The sequence below is a fragment of the Chenopodium album genome, chromosome 27 (genome assembly GCF_948465745.1).
Source record: "Chenopodium album chromosome 27, dcCheAlbu1.1, whole genome shotgun sequence".
Taxonomy (NCBI): domain Eukaryota; kingdom Viridiplantae; phylum Streptophyta; class Magnoliopsida; order Caryophyllales; family Amaranthaceae; genus Chenopodium; species Chenopodium album.
Genome location: NC_137860.1, coordinates 21,669,891 through 21,696,707, shown reverse-complemented (window position 1 = coordinate 21,696,707; position 26,817 = coordinate 21,669,891). Strand labels below are relative to the sequence as shown.

At 32.5% G+C, this 26,817-nt stretch overlaps 1 protein-coding gene across 1 annotated transcript; it reads left to right on the top strand.

Moving 5' to 3' along the window:
• Positions 1–21,345: 21,345 nt before the first annotated feature.
• Positions 21,346–25,097, top strand: LOC145619771 (protein trichome birefringence-like 40). Its single transcript, XM_081674467.1, has 4 exons — positions 21,346–21,767; positions 22,964–23,138; positions 23,243–23,427; positions 24,599–25,097. Exons 1-4 carry the CDS (start codon positions 21,346–21,348, stop codon positions 25,095–25,097), a joined length of 1,281 nt encoding a protein of 426 aa, XP_081530593.1.
• Positions 25,098–26,817: the final 1,720 nt, after the last annotated feature.

Below are 26,817 nucleotides of genomic sequence, written 5' to 3'. Positions count from 1 at the left end.
TCCTTAGTTGAGTCCTTTTTCTTTGCACAACTTCAGGGTGTATAGGATGGCTAGAGTTTCTCTCCAGATTGGGGAGCATAATCTCTGCATGAAGTCATGAACATGCTATACCTACAGTCAAAGAGTTATAGAAAAAGAAGCATATACTTAGATGCAGATTTGTTAATGGGATAGAATAAATAGAGAGAGGAAGTGATTTGGGTTTTTTTTGTTTGGAAGGGGGAAAGTTCAGTTGTTCGTCAATTAGCCACCTTTCCACCAGCCTTCTAGTGATTTGTTCAAGACTTGATCCTCCAAATCCTCCAGCTAATCAATCAAAGTTTGTTAAGACATTAGTGGAAGAGGTATTAGACACATTAGCACAGATCTAGGTAAAGGTGGAGCTTTGATCATGGCTAAGGGTTTGGTTAGTTCAATTTTTTGCCAAAGAACCTAGCTATGTAACAGTCCCTAAGCACATGAAAAATAGTTTCCTCAACATGTAGGAAGAAAGGGTAGGTAGGTGAAGGAATGAAGTTCTAGTGGGTTAGGGTAGCAGAAATGGGAAGTCTTTCCTAAAGGTAGAGCCATGGGTTCATTTTAACCTTAGGTGGGCAAATTACCTTCCACTTTTCATTTTCTTGGGAAGTAGGGTTTTGTTTTCTCCATACTTCATAGGGCAGCTAAAGCCAATTTTGAGTCAAAGAAGAAATTCCTTTTTGGGAGCATAAGTGGTTAAAATGGTTCAAAGAAATCAGATGGGATATCAAAGGTGAGATTAGAGAGGTTCCACTAGTTATTAGAGTAAAATGGTTTTAAGGATATTAGGTGAGATATCAAAGGAGACAGTGAGGTAGAATGGGCCCTTGGATAAGAGTTCATTCCTGAAGTTTATTCAATTACCATACCTAATAGTCCATCTGGAATGAGATTGGAAGTTATCTAAGGCTAATTAGATAATGCTTTTCTAAAATATATCTTTCTCTCAAAAGGGTAAAGGCTAGGTTTTGTCTTGAATGGACTTTCCAACGTAATTTCATTACTTGAACAATATTTGCTAAGGTAACAGCTCTTATATTCAGGCTTCCTTAAGATGGAGCACAAATTAGTCCTGAGATTTCTTTTGGTCTTCCGTAGACTCCCAAAAGAAGGAATAAGCTTGATCAATTTGAGTTAGAGCTTTCCTTGGCAAGAAAAAGGGTTTGTATAGCATGGTTGGCTATAGGAGAAAGGCAAGATATAATCTAATAATCTACCAGCTTTGGATAAGCATTTGCTTTTCCAGGATTCAAGTTTACTTTTCATTTTTATGATGATGAAATCAACTGGGTTAGGGAAGGCTTTTTTGATGTAAAAGGGAACCCTAAGTAAGTCCCCAAGTCATCACTAGCTTGGACACCTAGAGTTGAGGTAAAGAGATCTTTATGGAAGGCAGAGGCGTTAGGGGAGAAGTAAAGTTTGCTTTTAGATTGGTTCATTTTTCACTGAAGGATTGAAGGCGGAGGAGGGTGAAGGGTGAAGGTTCTCTAAAGAAGATCAAATCATGTGCAAAGAGTAGGTTAGAGATTGGAATCCCATTTTTTCTTTAAAAGAAAGGATAATGCCAAGCAAAGCTCTCACAAGTTTGCTGAATAAAGGACACATACTCCATACATATATTAAAATGGTAGAGGGACAAAGGATTTCCTTGTCTAAGGCCCCTAAAAGAATGGAAGAAATAGGATGGCTTTCCATTGATAATGAGAAAAGACTAAGGAAACACAACTCATTATTGTTTGAATTTAGTCATCATTAAACCCATGCCTTTTGAGACAAAATTTAATAAAACTCCTATCCATTCTATCATAGGACTTTTCAAGGTTTATTTTGAAGGCAAACCAACTCTCGTTGCCCTTCTTTTTCCTCATGGAGTGAAAGACTTCTGACGAAGCTGAAATGTAGTTAATCTCAAACCCTCTCCCATGGAGGAAGCTATTTGGTTTGGGGATATAAGATCATTGACTAGGATTTTTGAGATGATTTCATAGGAGGTGGTACAAAGGCTTATAGGTCTAAAGCTTTTCATGGATTTTGGATTATTTATTACAGGGATTAAGCAAATGGAAGTTTAATTCGTTTGTAACAAAGGGAATGGTTTTAGAAGAAAAACACTGCTGAGTGAATATGAAAATGTCCTTTTAAACATTCTAGTGAGATTGGAAGAAAAAAGGATGCATTCCATCCACTTCTGGAGCCAAGCTCCAATTAAAAAAGAGCAGGATGCACCTTACTCGTAGGGGGCGAGCAACAACAATGGTGGGGTTTTGGCTCTGAATTTAAAGAAGTGAACAAGTTAAAGAAGTAGGAGATGATGTCGTTTTCCAACTCCATATCAGAGACATGAACCCTAGCTTCATTCTCCTGGATTTTATTCCTCCTTCTCATGATAACGAACATTTGAGAGAAGTTGGTATTTCTATCCCTTCAACAATCCAGTTAAATCTGGTTGATTTGAGATTGGAGTTAATCCTCCAAATCCAAGAGGTGACTCATATTCTTACCAGCAATTATGGCATTTTGGATCCCATAAATCTTAGCTTTGAGTCTTTTGACTTTTTAAAGGTATCACCAACATTATCTTTTACCTAGGAAGAAATCTTTTGAGAGATGCATGGACTCTATTTTGAATGCTAAAGGGATAGGCCCAGGATCCCAAGAAGAGGAAATCAAAGAAGAGATACACTATTTTGGACTCTAGTTTGAATGATTTTGAAGGGCTTATGATGATAGGGGAACTAGGTGGGGTGAGGGGTACTTTTATAGGGTAATGGTCAGAGGATTCTATGGTGAGGTGAGTAAGGTTGGTTTCAAGGAAAGCAAAGCAGCCAGATAGAGTTAACAAAGGCTTGTGCTTGATTTCGCTTTTTTCTAGTCTTCCTCAATAGGTGGCCCTAACATGTTACAAAATTGCATTGAGGTTTTCCTTTCCTTATACAATCTCTCCTTATACAATCTTTCCTTATCTCAATGTGTACATTTAATTCATCATGTTTGTACTTTGACTTCGGAATTGCATATGAAATTATTTGAGAATCTTCGTCTTAAAGAGGAAATAAGACCATATTAGAAAAGAGTCCCTACATTCTACGCTAACATATCTTGTATGAATTTGTGCAGGGTGGGTGTTGCACTGAATGGGATCTTTGGTAGCTTGACAAACTAAACGCAGGTGCCTGCGAGTTTACTCCTACAAAGAGCTTTCAGTTCGACATCCCCGACTCACAACATAAAGCTCGACACTTTGTAATTTCAGAACCATTAGTTTAATTTTTTGTTCTTCCTTTTTCATTGATGGTTATTGCCTATATATTGCAAGGGTTTTATTCTAGAGTAGATGCCGTTTTCATTTGATGATTTATACTTTCTAGAAATAGAAATTAGATGATTTTAGTGCTGCTTAATGGTTGGTATATAAGAGCTACTAAAGCTAAATATACCAGCCGGTCAATGCTCTTACTTGCCTATATTAAATTTTGATCTCTTGTTTTGTCAAAAAAAAAAAAAAAAATTGATCTCTTGTTTTAGTGTATGATACATATTGAGCCTATTTAAAAAGAAAAAGGGTAAGAAGTTCTTGTGACTTTTTATGCTTCTTACATTAATATATCTTACTAGTCTTCTTATGAAAATCTTGACTTCAATATGTTTTCAAGTGTGTTGATAAAGTTGTTATCGATGACTAATACAATGCCCTTATGAAAGCATTTTCAGGGAACCGTTACAGATGTTAGACTTTCAATTTTGAGAAAGTCAAGGGTTAAAAATTGTTAATTTTTGTTGATAGCATACACACGCTATAAGTTTATTATTTTGCTAGCTAGTCTTTCTAATTATTGTAACTAATATTTGAATTTTAAATTCCTTACAGGTTTATAATGTGTTTGTTACATGTACTTGTTTAAATGACAAGGAGGTTAAAGCCAAGGTTGAGCCTTAAGATATTGACATATGACCTTACTAGGTCGATTTCATATTTGGGTTGTTTCACTTTAGATCTTAGGTCAAGCTTCTGTCTTAATAAGCTACAAATTTCAAATATACTTGTAATTGAAAACTCACACCATTTACATAAAAATAAGTTCAAATTTGTTATTTAAAAACCTTTTAGGAAGGGCCTAAATGTATACAAGTCAAATACAAATTTTTACCTAGACTCTAAGGCAGGGAACACTGCCTGCACCCCCTCCCCCACCTCCGCGCGTGCCCCGCCCCTTTTCATTTATGAATTTTCTGTAAATTTTTTATAATATGTTCATTTATAAATCATTAGATGTTCATTTTTATAATAAGGAGTTTTTTTTCAAATTAGTATATTTTGAATTGCATTTTAAGAATTTTTTATCAATAAAAATGAGCAAATTTATTTATATGGATTGGTGCGTTCAAATCATTTTTATTATTAGAAGTATTGCATCATCCAATGTACATTTTTGTTTATTCGTGTTTCAACATATGTTCATTTTTGTATCATCAAATGTTCATTTCAAGAGCTATGTGTAAGTTTTATAGTAAGATGTATGCAAATACATACGTCTTAGAATTGTATTTATATAAATAAAGAGTTGTTAAAAATAATTTCCAATATAAAATAAATTCAATTTAATTACAATAATAATGCATTTCCATACAGTTATACTATTACATGTAATTGTTTCATAAACACGAAAGTGAACATTTCCATCATCCAATGTTCATTTATGTTTAATGTATGTTTTCTGTAGTAAACTATAGGATTATTGTAGTTGTATTTGAATATAAATGTTGTACACGTGAATTTCAATGATTTTTATTCTTTTAAAGACGCTCATATATATTTTAACTAGTGAACATATTTTAAAATTTATTATTTTGTGTATTTGTAATAATTCTTTTAAAGACGCTCATATATATTTGTGTTTATGGGATTATAATATAAATTGTACATGTGACTTTTAATGTTCATTTATATATATATTTGTTATGAATATTTAGTCTTTCGTTTGTGAACATATTGTTTTCCTAATATGAACATTGTATAAGTCGTCAAAGAATATGAACATTATATAAGTCGTCAAAAAATATGAACATTATATATACTTTGGGAAAAAAAAAATTTATTTCCTTTTAAATGTTTGCTTTTGAAGGATGTGGTTCGTAATAATACTTTGGGAAAAAAAAAGTTTATTTCCTTTTTGTTAAAATCAAATAGAAATTTTATATCACCAAAAATTGAAATATTGGATATTAAATACACAACTCAATTCTACACATATTATTATACACAATAAATTCTCGATCCAAAATCGAAAAATTCAAGCTAGTGTTATTGTTGATTTCCTTATTTTTGTCGTCTTCCTGTTTTTTCCTTGCTATCGTGTGGTGTAACTCACTATATCCACGATTCTTTGTTTAACTAATAGACAAAAACAAGAATTATTAGTTAGATTTGAGCAATAATAAGTGTTGAAATGAACCAATTTTCATATGAATATGAAAATATAACAATTGAAATGATCGATATGGAAATGAACATATATTAATATATAAATGAACATATATATGTGTAGAAATGATCATCTATTAATATGGAATGAACAACTATTAATACAATGATGAACATATTTACATAATTGAATATGAAAATGTACATTTATTAATATATAAATGAACATGCATTAGTTTAAAAATGTCTATGAAAGATATCAATCAATGAACATGAAATATATACGTGAATAACTCTTGAAGCTATCAATATGTGATTTATCATACATGCATCTGAAAAAGAGACATAGGTTGAAACTCAAAATTTAATCGAGCATGAAATATTTGAAGAAGCTGACCAAAATATAAATATTTATCAAAATTCTAGTAATCGTATATTAATATGTGAAAACCATATAATTTTATACGATTGAACATCTACCAAAATACAAATGAATATTCATCTAAAGTAACTTTCCACTCCAAACTATGAAAAAGAATGAACATTAATACAATGACTATGTAGTAATATATTTATATTAATCATCTATTAACATGTGAATGATTGTGTACTAATATATAAATGAACATTTATTAAAACGGAAATGAACATTCGGTAACAAAGAAAAACTACGAACTAATTTAATTAATGCTTACTTTTCTCCAGATTCTTTGATGTTCTTCTCTGAAACAATATCCTTCAACTGCAAAAAAAAAAAAAAAAAAAAAAAAAAAAAGAAAAAAAAGGAATATTTCATAGTTCATACCCAAAAATCAAAAGGCACTTGTTTAGATTACTAGTTTTTAATCGAAAATTAGTAAAAATTACTAAAATGCAATAGTTCATACTTTTTTCTATGTTTTATACTTTGATGATGATCATGTAACACAATTGCAACAAAAAATTACTAAAACTCGGGTTTATGCTCTTTTTCGAACTGAATATGAACAAAATCACTTACTCCTTTGAATTTCAACCTTGATTAGTTGTAGTAACTGAACAATTTTTTCATAATTTGTCATAAATTCATAGAAATTTCCAGATTTGAAAATGCAAAAAATAGATGTAGAGAGAAAATGTAGAAAATGGGTGAGGAGAGAGAAAGTGAAATGATAATGGCTTTTTTTTTTTTTAGTATATATGGGTGGGGGAAACATACTGCTATTACTATGTAATTACTGTAAAAGTGAGTATTTGGGGGAAGGGGTGTTAATTGTTAAACGATGAGTTAAGGGAGGGGTGTAGGGTAAGATGCCTAGACTAGAGTCTACGCATATATAATTACAAGTCAAAACATAAAGCAAGATTGCTAGATTGCTAGACATATTGCTTGTACAGACAATGTAATTTATACAATGTTCCAAATACAACAAGTTTAGACATGCTTTTAAGGTGCATTTTTTATCACGTACCGTAAACATTAATTATTGTGACCTCTTCGATCCATCATGCTATTAAGATTATGGGTGCCTGTCTAGGTTGTTTAAGATTATCTTATTAGGCATGACAACATTTTTTTTTTAGGTCTTATATAGTATATAATCGGTAATCAATCAGGATAAGCATCACAACCACAATAATAGAGGGGTTAAGAGATAGATACCTAATTACTAGTATTACAACACTTTTTGAATAATGAGTGAATGATATATTTTTGCCCTATGTTATAGAGCATACTCAGTGGCGGATCCAGGAATCCTAACTAGGGGTAGCACTGGACAATTAAAAAAAATATAACGTTGTTGTAACGTAACGTAATATAATCAGCCAAACAAACTATGTTAAATTTCGGATATAACGCGTTGTGTAGCCGTATTATAATTAACAATCAAATTCAAACATTTTTATTGACAAGTTTTTTTATTTTTATACAAACAATTTATATTCTAGATATCGATTATACTATGATAAATTATTCACCTATTTGTTATTTTATTTTGTAAGTCAAAGTTGCATATGGATATTTACAGAAAACTTTGTTATAAATTTCCCTTGTGCACGTATGCTAATGTAAATTTTGACTGAAAATATCTTTAACAATAAAAATAATAACAATTGAATATTAACAAATTTTTCGTTGAGACGATTCCAACTAATATCCACATGACTATATATATTCTAATGTATAAATCACAAACATTAGTCAGAGTGAATTAGATTAGTTGTGTTAAAAGTCAAAACATTTGATTTACTTAAACATAGATGGAGTATGTTTTTATATTCATTTTAGTGTAAATTTTTATACTAATATAAACAAGATATAATAATGGCCAAATAAATGCTATAAATATTATATAATGAAATTGAGAAGAATGTCATCATATATAATGGAGAGAGTATTCATATTAATATAAGGATTGTTTATAAAAGGTGTAATTTTTTTTTTAAAAAAAATTATCTTGGAAACATAGTACTAGCTTATCCTTGTGTTGATGAAAGTAGAGGAAAGTGGAAATTCATTTGAGTTAGAAGAAAAAAAAAATTAAAAAAAAAAACTGCTAAGAGGTCTCGAACCCCTGACCTTGGAAACAAACATGACTTTCCTTTCAATCCCCTTACCACTGAAGCAATGCTGGAAATAGTTAATAAAAGTACAGATTGTAATCTTTATATAAATACAATGAGCACTTTTTTCTTTCAATTTTTTTTTTTTTTTTTTTTTTTTTTTTTTTTTTTTTTGTGGGGGTAGCACGTGCCCCCCAGGCGTCTATGTGGATCCGCCACTGAGCATACTACTTAAATAGAATAATGTATGTACCAACACTAGGCGAAAATATCAATTGGCCACCGGTTCAAAACCCCCCTATACCACCGGTTTTGAACCGGTGGTCATTTGGGGGGTGGCAATACTCGGTTGAAAAGGCCACCAGTTCAAAACCGGTGGCAAAATTAAGTATTGCCACCGGTTAGCCGGTGGCAATAGTCGTTCCCGCAATTTTTTTTTTTTTTTTTGTATTAACAACTATTGCCACCGGTTAACCGGTGGCAATGAACATATATATATATTTATATTTTTTTTTTTTGTTTTTTTTACTTGAAATATAACTGAACAATCAAATCAAAAAAAATGACAGCATCTAAATACAAATCGAACAATATCATTCAATTTAATCGAAAAATTACAATATTTATTTTAAAAAAAAATTACAATATAATCCAACAATTACATCAAATAAATCAGTAAAAAATTACAATATAAATCATAAAAAATTACAACATCAAAATCACAAAAACCCCATACAACATCTAAATCAAAATCTTGATTCTTCAATTTCACATCCAAATCAATATACCTGCATCAATTAAAACAAAAATATAAATTGAATAATACAAATAAGCTGTTGAAAAAAAAAACAGAACACTAATCTCGGAATAAAAAAAAAATAACACTAATCAGTTTTTTAAAACCCAGAAAAAAATCCAAAAAAAAAAACAAAAACCGATAAATATCCTTAAAAACCCAGAAAAAGTCCAAAAAAAAAAAACAAAAACCCATAAATATCCTTAAAAACCCAGAAATTAATTGTCAAGAACTCAAGAAAAAAACCCCATAATTAAAATTGCTCAAAATCAAATAAAAATCGATTAAAAAAAATCAGAAAATTACAAAATTGGTTTAATTCCAATTAAACCCTAACCTCGAATATTTAAACCCACCCACCACCATCATAACGACAACCACCACCAAAAACCACCACAACCCACGAATTCCACCAAAAACCCAGAAAAGTTCTAATCAAAAACCCAGAAAAATTCTAATAAAAAACCCAGAAGAAATCGAAGAAAATCGATTAACATCACATAAAAACCGAATAAAAATCGAATTTTAAAAAAAAAACTTCGATTCAAAAACCCAGAAAAATACTAATCAAAAACCCCGAAAAAATCGAATTAAAACCCAGAAGAAATCGATTAAAATCGTTTAAAATCAAAGTAAAATCGAATTAAAGTCAAATAAAAATCAATTAAAATCAAACCCTAACCTCCATTAAAGTCGTTGTTGCTCATGCATGTGTTCGTTGTGGTGGTGGTGTTATTGTTGCGGTAATGGCCTACGAATTGTTGCGGTGGTGGCCTTCGAATTGTTGCGGTGGTGGTCTTCGAGGTGGTGGAAAAATTGGTGGTGGTGGAGATCGAAGAAGATGAGAAAGAGAAGGAGGAGAGGGGAGAGAAGAGAGAGAAAAAGAAGGAGGAGAGGATGAAGGAGAAGAGGAGAAGGGGAAGCTTCAGATCGTGAAATGAGGAGAGAGAAAGAGAATGAGGGGAGGTGTGAAAACTGATTGAGGAGAGAGAGGGGAGGTGTGAAAATGTGAAGTGTGAACGGCTGATGGTGGGTGAAATTGTAGGGTTTGGGGTTTTTAAAGGGTTGATTTTGTCTTCCAAAAAAAAAAAAAGGCCGGTTTTTTTTATATTAGTAAGCCACCGGTTTTGAACCGGTGGGAATAATATTTTTGCCACCGGTTCGGTTTGAACCGGTGGCAATAATATCCCCGCCCATTTTTCCCCTTTCTTTTGCCACCGGTTCTTAAAAACCGGTGGCTATTGAGCGGTGCCTTTTTACTTTTTTCTACTAGTGCAAATGTGTATTGTCCTTTTCGGTTTCTAGTTTCTTTCTTAGATTACGAGCTCTTTTCATTTCTAAATGTTGTTAAATATTTTTCAGGCAAAATTAATTTTTAAACCACCTGTTGTGGTTAACTTATTGAAGCTTGTAATCTAACACATATGTTAAATATTTTTGTTTATTAGAAAAAACATAATAAAGTGATCTACTAATTACCACAATCAATGAATACACTATGAGTAATCTACTAACATATAAAGCGAATAAACAAAAAGGTACAATTAAACAACATTTAAGGATCACACAAACATAAAACTGGCTAGACAATTATATATAAAGACGAATGATAGAAGATGATTACAAGCCTGTTCTTATACGTTTCAATTAAGTTTGGTTCAACTCTAATAAGTCCAGTTCAGTTCAACTCCTAATTTCATTCTCTTATAAAATATACATTTTAATTCAGTTCAATTTAGTTTAGTTCAACTCTAATAAGTTAAGTTCAGTTCACTCAATGAAAACAGACCCTACATCTATCATATTGTTATAGTCAGAGAAAAGGTTGAATATTTCAATAAATGAAAAGATACTAAGTTTAAGTAATCTAATCTAGACTACTAAGGCCCCGTTCTTTAGAGCTGCTTTGCTATGCTATGCTCTGCTCTGCTCAAATCAAATCTGCCCTGCTCTGCTCAGAAGAAATCTGCTCTGCTCTATTTTCAAATAATAATTAATAATAACAATAATAATAATTAATATTCAATAATAATAATAATTAATATTTTATTAATGATAATAATTTATTATTTTGAATAGTTATAATAATTATTAATATCAAAATTTTTAAAATAATTATTAATATTAATAATAATTAATATTTATTAATCATAATAATAATTAATAATAATAGTTATCATTTTTAATATTTAATAATTCAAACTAATAAGAATTAATATTTAATAATATTATTAATTAATAATTTCTAATAATTATAAAAATTCTTTCAAATTAAATAAATAATAATAAAAACAATTAATAACAATTTCTTTTATAAAAATTTGATATTAGAATCACAATGTGTAGATTCATTTTATGTATGTGGGTATTGATTGTTAATTCATAGAGTTGAATTATTTTTCAAATCTTTCCATACAATTTAAGAATTGAATAAAAAAAAAAGAATTTGTTTTCAAGTACTGTTTTGTATATCATTATTATTTTTAGGGTTAAAAAATATATGATTACGACAAATTTATAAGGAAAATCATTATTACTCATCAAATCATTTTATTTTAAAATTTTTGTGAAATAAATATAAGAAAACCGTTGTCTTTTATCTTTCTACTATTAACATATTTTAAATATGGTATACATATATTTATGTTTTCACTTACCTAAATCAATGGTATATGCACTTAATAATAGTAATAGTAATATAATAGTAATAATAATAATAATAATAATAATAATAATAACAACAACAACAATAACAATAATTATAATAATAACAACAATAACAATAATAATAATAACAATAATAATGATAACAATAATAAGAATAACAATAATAACAATAACAATAATAATTATAAGAATAACAATAATAATAATAATAACAATAATAACAACAATAATAATAACAATAACAATAATAATAATAATAATAATTAATAGTAGTAGTAGTAGTAATAATAATAATAATAATAATAATAATAATAATAATAATAATAATAATAATAATAATAATAAAATTCTCTCAAATAACGGCGATATTATGGGTGATTAGGGCTGTTTCCACGTACAAGTTTCGGTGACTTCCCCGGCCATTTTCCGTCGGTTTCTGGGTGCTACACGTTAAGGCGAATTCCACGGCGGCGGCGACTTCAATTTCAGGTGGTTTCTAGCGGCATAATCGAGGAGGTTTGCGTGTTTTTCGGGTCTGTATTTCGGCATTTTGCGTGGTTTATGTGTGGCTTCCACATCTTTTCTGGCGGGCAATTGGTGGCTTCCTCGACTTTGGTGAGGCTATGTCTTCCGTAAAGCGTCGGCATCAAGAGGAGAGCATTTCTCGTGCTATATGCTCTTGGAGTTCACTAGGTGGTTGTGAGCAGCTTGTGAGAGAAACTTTGGCAGAGGATTCTCCTACTTTGTCGGTGGTTGATGATGAGGACCTTGATTTGGATGAGCGTAATATCAAGCAATGTCGTCGGAAGATTTGTGATGGACATTACACAGCTGCAGTCCGGGTTCTTTCTTCTTCGGAGGTTGCTCCGTATAATGAGGTCACTCTTGCAGATTTACAGTCAAAACACCCTTCCTTTCCTCCTCCATCCTTGACTACTGATATACCTGTTGATCAACTTCATCTCGTTGCTACCTCTGCTGTTGTTTTGGATCGGATTAAGAGTTTTCCGCGTGGTACTTCATGTGGTAGGGACGGTTTACGTGCTCAACACCTTATGGATTGCTTGAGTGGTGCTGCTGTGGCTGTCTTAGATGACTTGGTTGCCTCTATTTCCGGGGTGGTTAATCTCTTTCTTGCTGGCAGATGTCCTATGGAACTAGGGGAGTATATTGCTAGTGCTCCTCTCACACCACTTATCAAGCCCGGTGGTGGTATACGTCCTATAGCTGTGGGTACTGTTTGGCGACGTTTGGTTTCGAAGGTCGGTGCTGTTATGGTTGGCCAGTCTTTGGGCAGTTACTTTGATGGTCTTCAATTTGGCGTTGGGGTTTCTTCAGGGGGTGAGGCTATTCTTCATGCTGTGAATCGGTTGATTGAAGATCGTGGTTCTAACGTTGGTCTTTCTATGTTGTTGGTGGATTTTCGAAATGCGTTCAATCTAGTCGATCGTTCGGTCATGTTACGTGAAGTCCGTCGTCGTTGTCCAGGTATTTCGCGGTGGGTTGAATTCTGTTACTCTAATCCAGCCAGATTGTATTATGGGGACCACACCTTATGGTCGTCTCAGGAGGTGCAGCAGGGTGATCCCCTTGGTCCTCTCCTTTTTTCTTTGGTTTTACAACCTCTTGTGTGTAAAATCAGAGAGACTTTTGATGTAGGTCTTCAAGCGTGGTATTTGGATGACGGCACTATTATTGGAGACACTTTGGTGGTAGGGAAGGTTCTACAGTTGATTATGGAGGTAGGACCTCGTTCTGGGTTACTTCTTAACGTGGAAAAAACAGAAGTATTCTGGCCTACAGAAGACCCTCGGAGTAGGCTTGCGGGTGTTTTTCCACCTAATATTGCTCGACCTTTGCGTGGTGTTAAGTTGCTTGGTGGTCCCGTTAGTTCTGATTCTGGTTTTAGTGGTGAGCTTGTGATGCAGAGGGTTACCAAGACCATTGCGCTTATGGATAAGGTTGCTATGTTGGATGATCATCAGTGTGAGCTGTTGTTACTTAGGGTATGTACTGGAGTTTCTAAACTCTATTTTTCCTTGCGTACTTGTCCTCCAGGTGCTTTCGAGACGGCTCAGCGCATTTTCGACGAGGCTCTTCGATCTTCCTTGGAGCGTATTGTTACCGCTTCGGGGCCCGGGTTTGGTGATTGACAGTGGTGGCTTGCCACCTTACCATTTACGTTTGGAGGGCTTGGTGTTTATTCCGTAGGTGATGTTCGTCATTATGCTTTTCTTGCTTCTCGGTTGCAGTCTGCCGGGTTGCAGACACAACTTCTGCGTCATACTGGTATCGTTGGTCTTGGTCGAGCCTTTGAGGATACGTTGGGTCTGTTTTATGGAACGGTGGAGTCTGACATTTTAAGTAATCCTAGTGAGGTAGCTGCCCCTAAACTCATGAAGAAATTGGCAGATATATATTTCACAAAGGTTACCGCTTCTGCAGAATCCACCTTTTCTTTGTCTCCTCGGTAGTCGGCATTGTGGAAGTCGCAGCAGGGTGATCACACCTCTGCTTGGCTTCGGGCAGTCCCTATTTCTGGATTAGGTCAGACGATGAACGCTAAGACATACTGATGTGTGTTGTGTTATCAGATGGGTGTTCCATTGTTCTCTATCTCGACACCGTGCTCTGCTTGTTCGAGAGTTTTTGCTGGGGATATTTTCGGTGATCATGTGGTATCTTGTGCTGGTATTGTGGGTATTAAACATCGGCATAATGTTGTTCGGGATACACTTGTTGATGTTTGCTATCGATCGGGGATTTCAGCAAGAAAGGAGGTGGACATAGGGTTGTCTGGAGGGAATGACGGGGCCCTCAGACCTGCTGATGTGTTACTTTATTCATGGGATCGTGGTCGCGATGTGTGTGTTGACTTGACATGGCCTTCACCATTGACACAAACAGGGCTTTCTAACTTTGTTCCGGGACGGGTTGTGGCTGATGTGGCTCATCGGAAGCGGGTTAAGTATGAAGCTCGTTGTCTGGCGATTGGATATGGTTTCATTCCCTTCTCCTTTTCTTCGCTTGGGGAATTAGAGAAGGAGGTTGTTGCGTTGTTGAAGCGGATTCAGAGGTTCTCGACGACGCAGCTCGTGCTGCAGCTCATATTTTCACTAGGGTAGGCTTTGCTATTGCTAGAGGAGTGGGGGCCCAGATTGTATCTCGGCTTCCCACTAATTTATTGTAGGTTGTATGATGTTTTTTTTGAGATATAATAATTATAATAATAATAATAATAGTAATAATAATAATAATAGTAATAATAATAATAATAATAATAATAATAGTATTAATAATAATGTTGAAATCTGCTCTGCTCGGCTCGACTCTGCTCTGCTCTGCTCGGCTATCCTGAAATCTGCTCTGCTGAAATTTAATCTACTCTGCTCTGCTCTGTCCAGAAGCTCAAAAGAACAGGGCTTAAGCCTATTAAGCCTAGAAACCACTCCCTCAGTCCTTTTATTTTTGCACGGTCTTTAACACACGTGTCAAAACGTTTATATCTCCATTTCCATACAGATAAAAATTATAAAAAGTTGATATTAAATAAATTTACATTAAGACGAACCGAATACAATCCCACATAAATATATTTCCTTTTGTTAAACAAAGGGGAATTTATGCTCAAGTTTTCAAGGTTTGACCCACATTATGACATAGGGTAAAAAAAAAAAGGGACGGAAGAAGTAAGAACTGGCGCTAAGGACTAAGGGCCTGTTACTCATTGACTGAACTCAACTGAACTGAGCTCAACTGAACTAAACTGGACTAACTTGAATTGAGCTGAACTGAACAGAACTGAACTGAACTGAAATGAATATTTTATAAGAGAAGGAAATTAGGAGCTGAACTGAACTAAATTAAACTGAACTGAAATGAATATTTTATAAGAGAAGGAAATTAGGAGCTGATCTGAACTAAATTAAACTGAACTGAAATGAATATTTTATAAGAGAAGGAAATTAGGAGCTGAACTGAACTGAACTGAACTGAAATGATTATTTTATAAGAGAAGGAAATTAGGAGCTGAACTGAACTGAACTGAACTGAGCTGAGCTGAGCTGAACTGAACTGAACTGAATTTCAACGTAAGAGAACAGGCCCTAAGAGTGCAACTAGGCGCATAGCTGCTATTTGTATGGAATGCATATAGGAGGGCTAATTGGTAAATTCACTTAATTGTTGTGATTTTTTATTACTGCAGTGGTATTTTTAATGTACTATTATCCTTTCAGTGGTTTTTTTTAATGTACTATGATACATGTATTTTATATTAGTAGACTAGTAGAGTATAAGTTGTTTTAGTAGTACTAGTTATAACCATTAGGGCATTCTTGGATTGGGGGTGATACATTAAGGGGGTAATAAAAGTCAAATTTGAAAAAACAAAAGTAATTAAATGTGTTGTTCTAGAAGACATGATGTTTACAAATGAAATAAGGTAGTTATGCTATGAGGAAAAAAAGAGAGAGATGGTGGAATTATTACTCTCATAATGAGGTTAATAGTTACCCACCCTCCCCCTAGTGTAACAATTACCCCTAAAATGAGGGTATTGATTCCTCTTTCTTCACCTCTCATACCTACATAATTTTTATACAATCACACCATCACTATCTCCTTCTTCCCTATTTTCACATTCATTTTGCTTAGTTTGACTTTTATTACCCCTTAATATATTACTCCCAATCCAAGCATTATAGGTAATAGTGATATAATATTTGAACCAGTAGGGAAAAAAAAAATTCACCACTTTTTGGTCTTTTAACTGCTATCTATTTGCCTTGTAAATAGCAACTATGCGCTAATAATTAACTAAGAAATTGGCTTAATATTCAGTCTTTAATCTTCAAGTAATTGCTCAGGTTCTTCCCGTCTTTTGAATTTTTGATCCTTTTGTATTCTTCTCAATTGCTTATTTTAACCATTACTTGACTTTTTATGAATCGTTTGACGTTTGACTATTGTTTCAGGTGTTGAACTTGTTTTCCCGTTTTGCGGGCTCGGAACTCTTTACAATTTCATGAAATCATGACGTTTGGTCATGTCAGCCCATTAATAAAATGTTTTTAAATTGGATATAATACAAACTAGTTTTGTGTCCGTGCAATGCACGGGTTGTTTATTGAATTTTAAGATAAATTTTTAATTTATATGTCAAATATTAAAACATATTATTGATACAGAATTAGTTAAACTATGTAGTAAGCATGTAATGAATAATAATAATAATATTGGTGAAAAATATTTCTTAACCCGTACGTAACCTGAAATAATGACTTGTCCGAAATGACTCGTGATCCGACCCAATTGACAGCTCTACACACAGTAATAAAATTATATTAGATTGTGAACTATATTATTTTAATCGATTAGAATATATTATAAATAATGGATGTGGTACATTTTGAACTAATTCCTTCGCTCCAAAAAAATATTATGATACAAAAAATAAATTTATATGATGATTTATGAGAGTTAAAATCTTTTTTTTTTTTTTTGGAATAAAATTATAATATAATTTGTACATATGAAATATTGGTACTTTATCGAATATAAAACTCTAAATTAATAATTTTATCCTAAAATTCTATCCAAAATTGATTGAAAATAGAATTCTAAACTAACTTTTTATCCTGCTATAAATTAAATTGAATTCTATATAACTCTATCCTACGTGGCGCGACACTTGGCGAAAAGTTAGAACGCCAAGTGTCGATATCTCGTCGCTTGGCTAAAAATTTAGCTTTATATATTAGTTATATGATTCATATGAGAAAATTTCCGCATTCTTAGGAGCACACTCATGACCCTAGAATTAGGTGTAACAACAGCACAATATGAATATTAGCTTTTCAAACAGTGAACATTAGCTTTCTTCTCCTTTGTTTTTCTTCTTCGTTTTTTATTTTCTCTCTCCTCTGTTTTTTTTATTCCCCCTTTTTTGCATTTTTTGATTGAATTTGTTTCTTCCAACATGAAAGTAGTTATTAAGTATGAATTTTGGTGTGAATTTCGATTCTGTGCTTAATTTCGATTGATTAAGGTTTATATGAATCTTTGAATTCACATATTATACTCTGTTTTTTCTCCTTCCTTCTTTAATTCCTTTTTCCTCTGTTTTTTTTTCCTTCTATTTTTCTCGTTTTTTTTTATTTAACGATTGAATCTGTTCCTTACAATATGAAATTGGTTGCTTATTTGATATTTTGAATTCATATGAATTGTATTTTTTTAGCTTCGATCAATTTCATTTGTACGTGTATGAATTTCATCTGATGTTCTGCATTTTTATAGTCAATGAATATAATCATGCAAAAATATGAACATACGCATAGGTTCCCTTAAATGTGAACATTAGTTTTTCATAAAGTAAACATAAGCATAAAAAATATGAACATATGCATTTCAGAAAGTAAACATAACAATTCAAAATATGAACGTAAGCATTGGTTTCATTAAAGTGGATATAACCATATAAAAGGTGAACATATGCGTAAAAAATATGAACATATACATTTAAGAAAGAGAACATATTCATAAACAGACTTAATGAGAATATTTTATGAACAACAAATATATACTATGAATAATTACATTATGAACATAAAAAATATTATTATGAATATAAGACATTTAATTATGAACATAAAAAATTGAAGAAAGAAAAAAAATAATATGATTATGAAACATATATATGCATCATAAGTATTAAAAATAAGAACATATGCATTCAAAATATGAAGATATGCATTGGTTCATTTTTGAATGCGTATGAACATAATTAAGCATTTCAGAAGGTGAACATATACACAAAAAATATGAACATATGGATTTAGAAAGTGAATATATGCATTTCAGAAAGTTTACAAAAGGATTAAAAATATGAACATAAGAATTCAAAATGTGAACATATGCATTTCAGAATGTTAATATAAGGTATCCATTTGATTTCACAAATTTTTTTGACAATTCCAATAAAAAATTTCGAACAATAGAGTATCGAACAATATTCAAACAAAATTAAGTGATAATCATATAAATTCGGAAATTTTGACAATTACCACCTTCTATTATGTCCATTTTAGCAATTACCACCTTGTATTTTTTTTTTTTTGAAAATTACCACCTTCTATTTTCCAAAACAGCCAAAGTTACCACCCTCTCCACCACATGACGTCATGTGGGCCCCACCCTTTACCTTTCCCTCATATTTCCCTCCCATTTCTTCGATTCTCATCTATCTTCTTACTTTTTTTCCCCCAAAAAAATCAGAACTCTTTAATTCACTTCTCTAAATCCAAATTGACGAACAATTATTGGTGGTTGCTGCAACATGACAATGATTCCCAAAAGAAAGGTATGTTGTTCATCTTAATTTCTTAAATTTAGGGGTTTTTAATGCGTTTTAGGGTTTATGCATGATTGTAATTTTGGGAATCAAATTAACAACAAATTAGGGTTGAAATTAGGGTTTTGCGAATCAAATTAGGGGTGAGGGTGTTCAATTGGTGAACTAATTGACAACAAATTGTGAATTATTACCTGGTTGAAATTAGGGTTTTGCAATCAAATTAGGGGTGAGGGTGTTCAATTGATGAACTAATTGAGAATCCTAGCTTGTCCTCCCTTCAACAATGACATTTCCAACCCAATTGTACTATGATACTGCGCTTGGAACAAGGTACAATTTTGGGCAATTTAGCAACTATTTTGACCAAGAATTATGAGGAAGAGAAAGGATGTGACAATAGGGAGTAAATTTTCAGGTTGTATTAGGTGGGTGGGGAAGAATTGATTGCCATCAATGGTGAAGAGAGACAAGGGAGATGAGAATCGAAGTGAGGAAGGGGAAATAGGAGGGAAATAGGCAAGATGACGTCATGTGGTGGAGAAGGTGGTAAATTTTGATGTTTTTGAAAATAGAAGGTGGTAATTTTCAAAAAAAAAAAAATACAAGGTGGTAATTGCTAAAATGAACATAATAGAAGGTGGTAATTGTCAAATTTTCCTATAAATTCAAACAAAATTAAGTAAAATTTACATAAAATTGCATTTTTTTTAGGTCTCTAATGTCCATTAATGTTTTTGCAGTTTTTTAGTGAGAGAAAATGAAATAGAGGAGAGAGAAAGTGAAAAAGAGGAGAGAGAAAATCATATAGAAGAAGAAGAGATTTGAGTTTGGAAGTGACGTTTCATTTATTGGGTATGGGTGGGTGTATTGCAGTTTCCATGTTTTTTAGTTTTAGGGCTTTTTTTGATTGGGTTGTATGTAATTGGGCTTCTGAGCTGCGTTGTTACACCTATCTAAGGTGCACAAAATTTCTGAAATCACCGATGGTGCATATTGCACTCAACCCAACGTGCTATTAGAAGACTTGTTTTTGGGATCTCAGAATGTAGACAAGGAAAATAGCTTTAATTAATTAATTTTCAACCAATTCTTTTTCTTGAAAACTGTCTTCTTTAGTTTTATATACTTTGTACTCTACTTAGAAGCACATGTTACGCGATCGAAAGGAAAACAATGGTATTATGTGCATCTTCGGCAGTTGATGAACAAGACTAGAAAGTCACTATAAAATTATAAGTTATTAGGAGAAAATCTTACATTGTCTGAGACGAGAAAGTAAACGAAACAACCACTAGTCACAACGTGAATCTAGCACATTCGGCGCAATGTTTCTTTACATTCATCAATAATTGGATCGCCCAACTTGGCCCATGTATTATATTGGCCGGTTCATAGTGAGACTTTAAAGTTTAAACTCATTTCAATATGTAGTTTTATAATATAAATTTTTTTAACATAGTGTGGTCTTAATAATACGTAAATAAAGATATTGATGGTCATATATAAGTTTTAAAGACCGTGAAAAATAAATACACTATAGATGATTACAGGTCGAGCCAGGCTTTGGCAAATAAAAAAATGGCCCATTTTATACCATTGAATTGGGTTGGGAAACTGTGCCCAAACCCACTATTTTGGGCCATAAATAGCGAGATTTTGGGGCCAAAATTGGGCCAAACATAATTACAACTAAAAGTTTAATATTGGGTTGCCAAAGACCCCTAAATAATAAAAATTGAATTGGTGAGCCTGTTTCAAATGCGCCCAAAAAATGTGCCTAAATCGGTTTATTTTTAAGGTCGGGCCAACCTTGATCGGGTCCAGAATATACATACATTATTATGCGGTGGTGGAGATGGGAGTACATGTATATGCCTCAGCCTCAAAACTGCTGTTAGGTTTTTAATTTGGGATACCAAGTTGAGTATAGGATTATTTTGAAATTTTGATGGATGAGATTGTGATAATTAACATAATGTTGATAGATTTCCAAGTTATGCAAGTTAGGCATATTAATTGTACATAATATGAATCAAATTAGAAATGGTCAACTTATAAACATGTGAACCAGTTACAAAATTGAAACAAGTCAAATTGTTTGCCACATGTTTACTAGTAGTAAATTAATATTTGATAAGATTTCCACGAAATGCCCCAATTAATGAAATTTTAGTCTTAATTCTTACTCTACAATTTGGACCTTCTTCCCCTAAACTTTTCAACACTTACCAAAGCAATTTGAGAATTGGAGTGAATCTACGGAATTCTTCACATGAAACTAAAATTACACGTTAAAACACTGAAATAATTAGAGTTATGAATTGAAACTAAGACCACGATGACAACAAGTAGGAAATAATCTAGTATTGATTCCGCTTAGAGATTTGAGCTAATTAAAGTACACTGACTAGAAAACTTATACCACATCTTCATTTATTAGGCCTAAGTTGACCTTGATCATACTTTATAATATAACAAACTAAATCTAACGCATAAATATGATTAACCAAGCCAAATACAATTTGGTTTATTTTCTAAGTCATGGAACAAAGACCTTCTATTGTTGACAAATGGAAATCTTTCTCACTTGGAGCCTTACTCGGCTTCCTCGTCTTCATCATCTACCTCGACAAAGTCCATCAAGACTTAAGCTTCTTAGCGGCGAAACAAGCCATGGTAGATTTGGCTCCTTTTAAATTACTTAATCCATCAACTAGTGTTATCAAGCCTAATATTTCATCGGATGATATTGTCAATGACATTGATAAATTGACGAAAAAAGTTGGAAAGAAGTGCAACATGTTTGATGGGAGATGGGTTTATAAGCCGGAGGAGAGTCGTTCTAGCTATGATTCAATCAAGTGTCCATTCGTCGAGGAGAAGATGAGCTGCCAAGAGAATGGGAGGCCTGAGTCGGAGTATGAGAAATGGATATGGGAAGCTCGAGATTGTGATATACCAGCGTAAGTACATAGGTAGTTTTACTTTTTAAATTTCTTTTGTACAAAATTTCTTTTGGAGTTTTGACCTAATTAAACCTTATAAATATTTCTGAATTTACTCCCCATTATATTATACGAGCTCAATAATTCATTTCAAATTGTCACAATTTCACCGTCTCTTGTGTATTATAACTTTCATCATCAATAAATTTAGTCAAGTACAAAAACAAAAAAAAAAAAAAAAATTATACGCTTGGTAACAAATGTTACAATGATCTTCATATTCTAATTCAATTTCATATTAGGGTGAAAAAAATTACTTCCTCTGTTTTTTTGTATGCTTACAACACTTTCCGTTTCACGCTTGTCGATGCATTACTTTAATCGTTTATATGTTTGATTAGCAACATGTAAAAATTGTAAATATTAAATATTAAAATAGTATAAATCGAGACAAATCTAGCAAGATCCCACATGACTATATTTTTTCTTAATTATAAATCATCAAAGCTAGTCAAAGTAGAGCACATGAATAGTGTAAAAGTCAAACTGTTGCAAGTATTAAAAAAAAATGGAAGAAGTATGACTTATCACAAATTATGACTTCATATATAAAGATTTAAAGGAGTACAATTAAAAACGAAAAATTAGAAAGCTGATGCATGCATGTGAAGATTTTTTATTTACAATATGTTTTTTTTTTTTTTTTTTTTTTTTTCACCTGATTTAATTAATCTATGTGAATTTATTAAGATCTAATCCTATGACCTCGCAATTTGATTACCCGTTTTTTCCCCCTTATTTTCTATACTAATTACTAATTAAATTATGTGAAAAAAAATAAATAAACAAGATCACGTCCAATTCTAATGGTTAACCTTTTTGGTTTGCTCTATTGTAATAATATAACATAATAATTTACAGTAAATTATTATTAGGTACCTTAGTTTTGATGATCAAAAGAGAATATCCATTAATTAAACACCCATTAATCATACCATGTGTAAGTGGATCGGATACACATATACATGTGGAGATTGCTACAAAATTACGTATACTGCTTACTTTACTAGATCTCATAGACGACGTATTACTCCGATAATCATGGTGCATTAACTGCATACACTTGAATACCAAATCTTGTGAATAAAATATTGAACATTACTTAAATTAATTATGATCAATTTGACTTAAATCATGTTCATTTCATCCTTTAGGTTTAATGGAACAGACATGCTAGAAAGGCTGAGGAACAAGAGGATGATCCTAGCCGGCGATTCGCTAAACCGAAACATGTGGGAGTCTCTTGCTTGCCTTCTCTTCACTTCGCTTCCTTTGAATGCAGCACAAGTTAAAGAAATAAAAGGCTACCAGAAATTATGGAAAGCCAAGGTATAATAAATACGAAGTATTTGTGTACAAAAACAATGCCAAATTAGAAACTTCAATTAACAAAATAACGTGGTCATCTAATTATATTAATTTGTTTTTTGCAGGATTATAACTTCACTTTAGAATTTTATTGGAGTCCATTTCTCGTTGAATTGAACAATAAACATGAAAGTGGGAAAAAAGTTCTAGTGCTGGATAAACTTTCTGCTGACTCGGAAAAATGGAGAGGAGCGGATATTATGGTATTTAACTCCGGTCATTGGTGGGATTTACGTGGGAAAATGAGAGCGTAAGTTTTAAATTACTTTTCTCTAATTTATTGAAAAACATTTCATGCATTATTCTTAAGTATAGTTTAGAAGAAGCGAGTCAACATTACAGAAACATTATATCAAGTAGGAAATTTTGACAATTACCACCTTCTATTATGTCTATTTTAGCAGTTATCACCTTCTATTTTTTTTTAAAAAAAAATTACCACATTCTATTTTCAAAAACATCAAAAGTTACCACCTTCTTGCCTCCTAACTACTATATGACGTCGTCTTAGGCCCACCCTTTACTTTCACTCCAATTTCTCATTCCTATTTCGATTCTCATCTCCCCTTTCACTTTTTTTTTCCCCAAACCACCGATAATTGTTCGTGAATTTTGATTTGGAGGAGTGAATTGAATTGAAGTGTTTTTATTTTTTATTTTTTTTTTTGGGAAAAAAAGTGAAAAGGTAGATGAGAATCGAGTTAAGAATGAGAAATGGGAGGGAAATAGGGAGGGAAGGGAAAAAGTGGGCCCAGAATGACGTCATTTGGTAGTTGGGAGGCAAGAAGATAGTAACTTTTGATGTTTTTAAAATAGAAGATGGTAATTAAAAAAAAAAAAAAGGAAGGAAGGTGGTAATTGCTAAAATTAAAGTGGTAATTGTCAAAATTTCCTGTATATACATAAAAATGGCTAAGTGATATGTGCTAAACTTTGACCTTTGTTTGTTTTCTTGGTTATTTATTTATTTTATATATTTATTTTTATCTAATCTAGTTAATATTATTTTTTTGACAAGAAATCTAGTTAATATTTTAAACAACATAAAAAAGAAATATGTGATAAAGAATGTAAAAGGTCAAAATATAGTGACTATATTCTATAGTGGAGTGAATCTAGCTTATATTATTTTAGCTAGTTGACGACAATAAGCTATTTGTCTACTAAATAGTAAAACTAACCTTATTTTTTTCTTATTTTGCTTAGATAATTATTGGAATTTGGCGAATAATAAAGTGATAAGAAATAGACGGGATTTGTACCTACTTTATTGGATTCCAAACCTTATAGTTAGCGACATGACACCTAAACTTATCATAATTAATTAATCAAAAGAAATCTTTGTACTCCATATTATGTATCCTAAGAGTATATGTAGTAATAATATCACAATGTACGTCCTTACATATTTTGTTTTTCAGGTGGGAGATGTTTGAATTTGAGGGTAAAGTAACAGAGGATATGCCTATAGATGTTGCATACGAACATGGCTTGAAAACATGGGCGACATGGATAGAGAAAAACGTCGATCCCAAGAAAACAAAAGTAGTGTTTAGGAGCAATTCTCCTTGGCACCAATACGATCAATGGTGCTACAATAAAACTCAACCTATGATGGATGAACCTTATAAACAACTCTTTACGAAATCGTTGGTTAATGTTGTCGAGAGACAAATTAGAGGAATGAAAAAACCTAAAGTGAACTATTTGAATATTACCAAGCTCTCGGAATACAGAATTGATGCACATCCGTCTATGTACAGGTACAAGGACTGGAGTACACTTGCCCAAAAATATGGAAATAATCTTAATAACTATGTTGATTGTAGTCATTGGTGTCTTCCCGGCATTCCGGATACTTGGAATAGGTTGTTGTATGCTTCTCTTTTCTTTGATATTTTTGCAAATTCACCTAGATAAGGAGTTCTGTATAAGGGATTATTACATCCCAATTTTATTGTATGTAGTATTTGGAAACAAGGCCTAATCTTTCACTATATGGACTTTGGACGACTTCTGTAGTACTGTGACTGGAGGACTCAACAAATATTCATCGTTTTTGGAGTTCAATTTAACTCTTTGTTGATAATGTACCATGTTTATTTTGGCGAATAAATGATAGAAGTGCAACGAATCAACAAATACAAAACAGACTCTAGCATAAAAAGGTTGCATTGGCTCCATTGATAAATCTTAAACCATATACAGGGAGACATCTAAGTGAATAGGCGAGCACCATAGCACGCCAATAAAGCATTCATTGGAGACTCGGTGTGACACACAAGACTTTAAAACTCTTTCTACTTTAATATTTGCTTCCAAAGTTCCAATACACATTGGTTAGCTCACTTTTTTGTAGCATTGGACGATGTTTTCCTTAGCTTTGTTATCCTCCAAGGGTAGTTGTTACTTTAGAAGAATACTACAAGAGGGGGGGGGGGGTGAATTGTAGTTAAAGAGAATTGAGCTAACTTTTTGCGGAATTGAAAACAATTAAGCTACAAGAACTTAAAGTGAACACATAGAGATTTTACGTGGAAAACCTCTTGGTCCTAACAAGAGGAAAAACCACGACCACTTGGGATTTTAGGAAAGATTCTCCACTATAACGGGGCAAACAACCTATTACAAGCTAAAGAATCAATCTTCAAGTTCCTCTATGAACTTGAAGTTCCCAGCAGCAAGTCCCACTACTTGCTACTCTTCTCTATTCTCTTCTCTCTCTTTCTCTTCTAACATCTCTAAGAGTTCACTTAAACTCCCAATTTCCAAATTACAACTCAATGACAAACTCTAGTGAAAGTAATTAAGAAAAACACTTAAGTGGAATGCGACTCTTGACTCTTTTAAGAACATGAAAGATAGATAAAAGTATTTGAGCAAGGTGAAGTTATTCAGAAAATAACTTCGATATTTATAGGAGAACATTGCTTGGAGAAAACGCCTTACTTTCCACCACTCACACCACCACTGCTGCATATCAACTCCACTACTCTACACTACTTTCAAAACTCTCAATCGTAACCTAAAAACCAGGGCACATTGAGCCTTAAGTAAGCAGTATATTCGTGAGTGGAGAAGACTGAATCAACAGTCAGTTGCGCAAGCTTAGGAAGTTTGGTTTTTGCAAAAATATAATTTACTGAAAATAAATTATCAGTTTAAAAGATAAGATCAAAAAAGATTTTCTAAAACAAATTCTCCTAATTTTTAGCAAGTCAAAACTTATCCTTTTTTTTCACGCATTCCACTTAGCATTAATCCTAATTAAATTTCACTTACATAAAATCTAAAATAGAAAAAATACTTCAGACTTTATGCTTCTCCATGAATTCTCTGCTCCGAGTCTTCTTTCCTTAGCTTCTGCTCCGAAGCTCTAGTTCCTTCTTAGAAACTCTTCAGCTGATCTCTCGAACTTTTAGCTCCTTGTGTTCCTTAGCCTTAAGTGATTCCTGTAACTTATAAACAAACTACAAGACTCACAAAATTCATTAGTTCACTTGTTTGACTTGTGTTATCATCAATACATCAAGGGCAACAGTAGTTTACAATAATATTTTAGAATCACACATTCACACGTAGCCTGAAACAATCAGAGCAATCCATAATACCTAGAGCCGTGCCTAGTTGATCTGCCAGA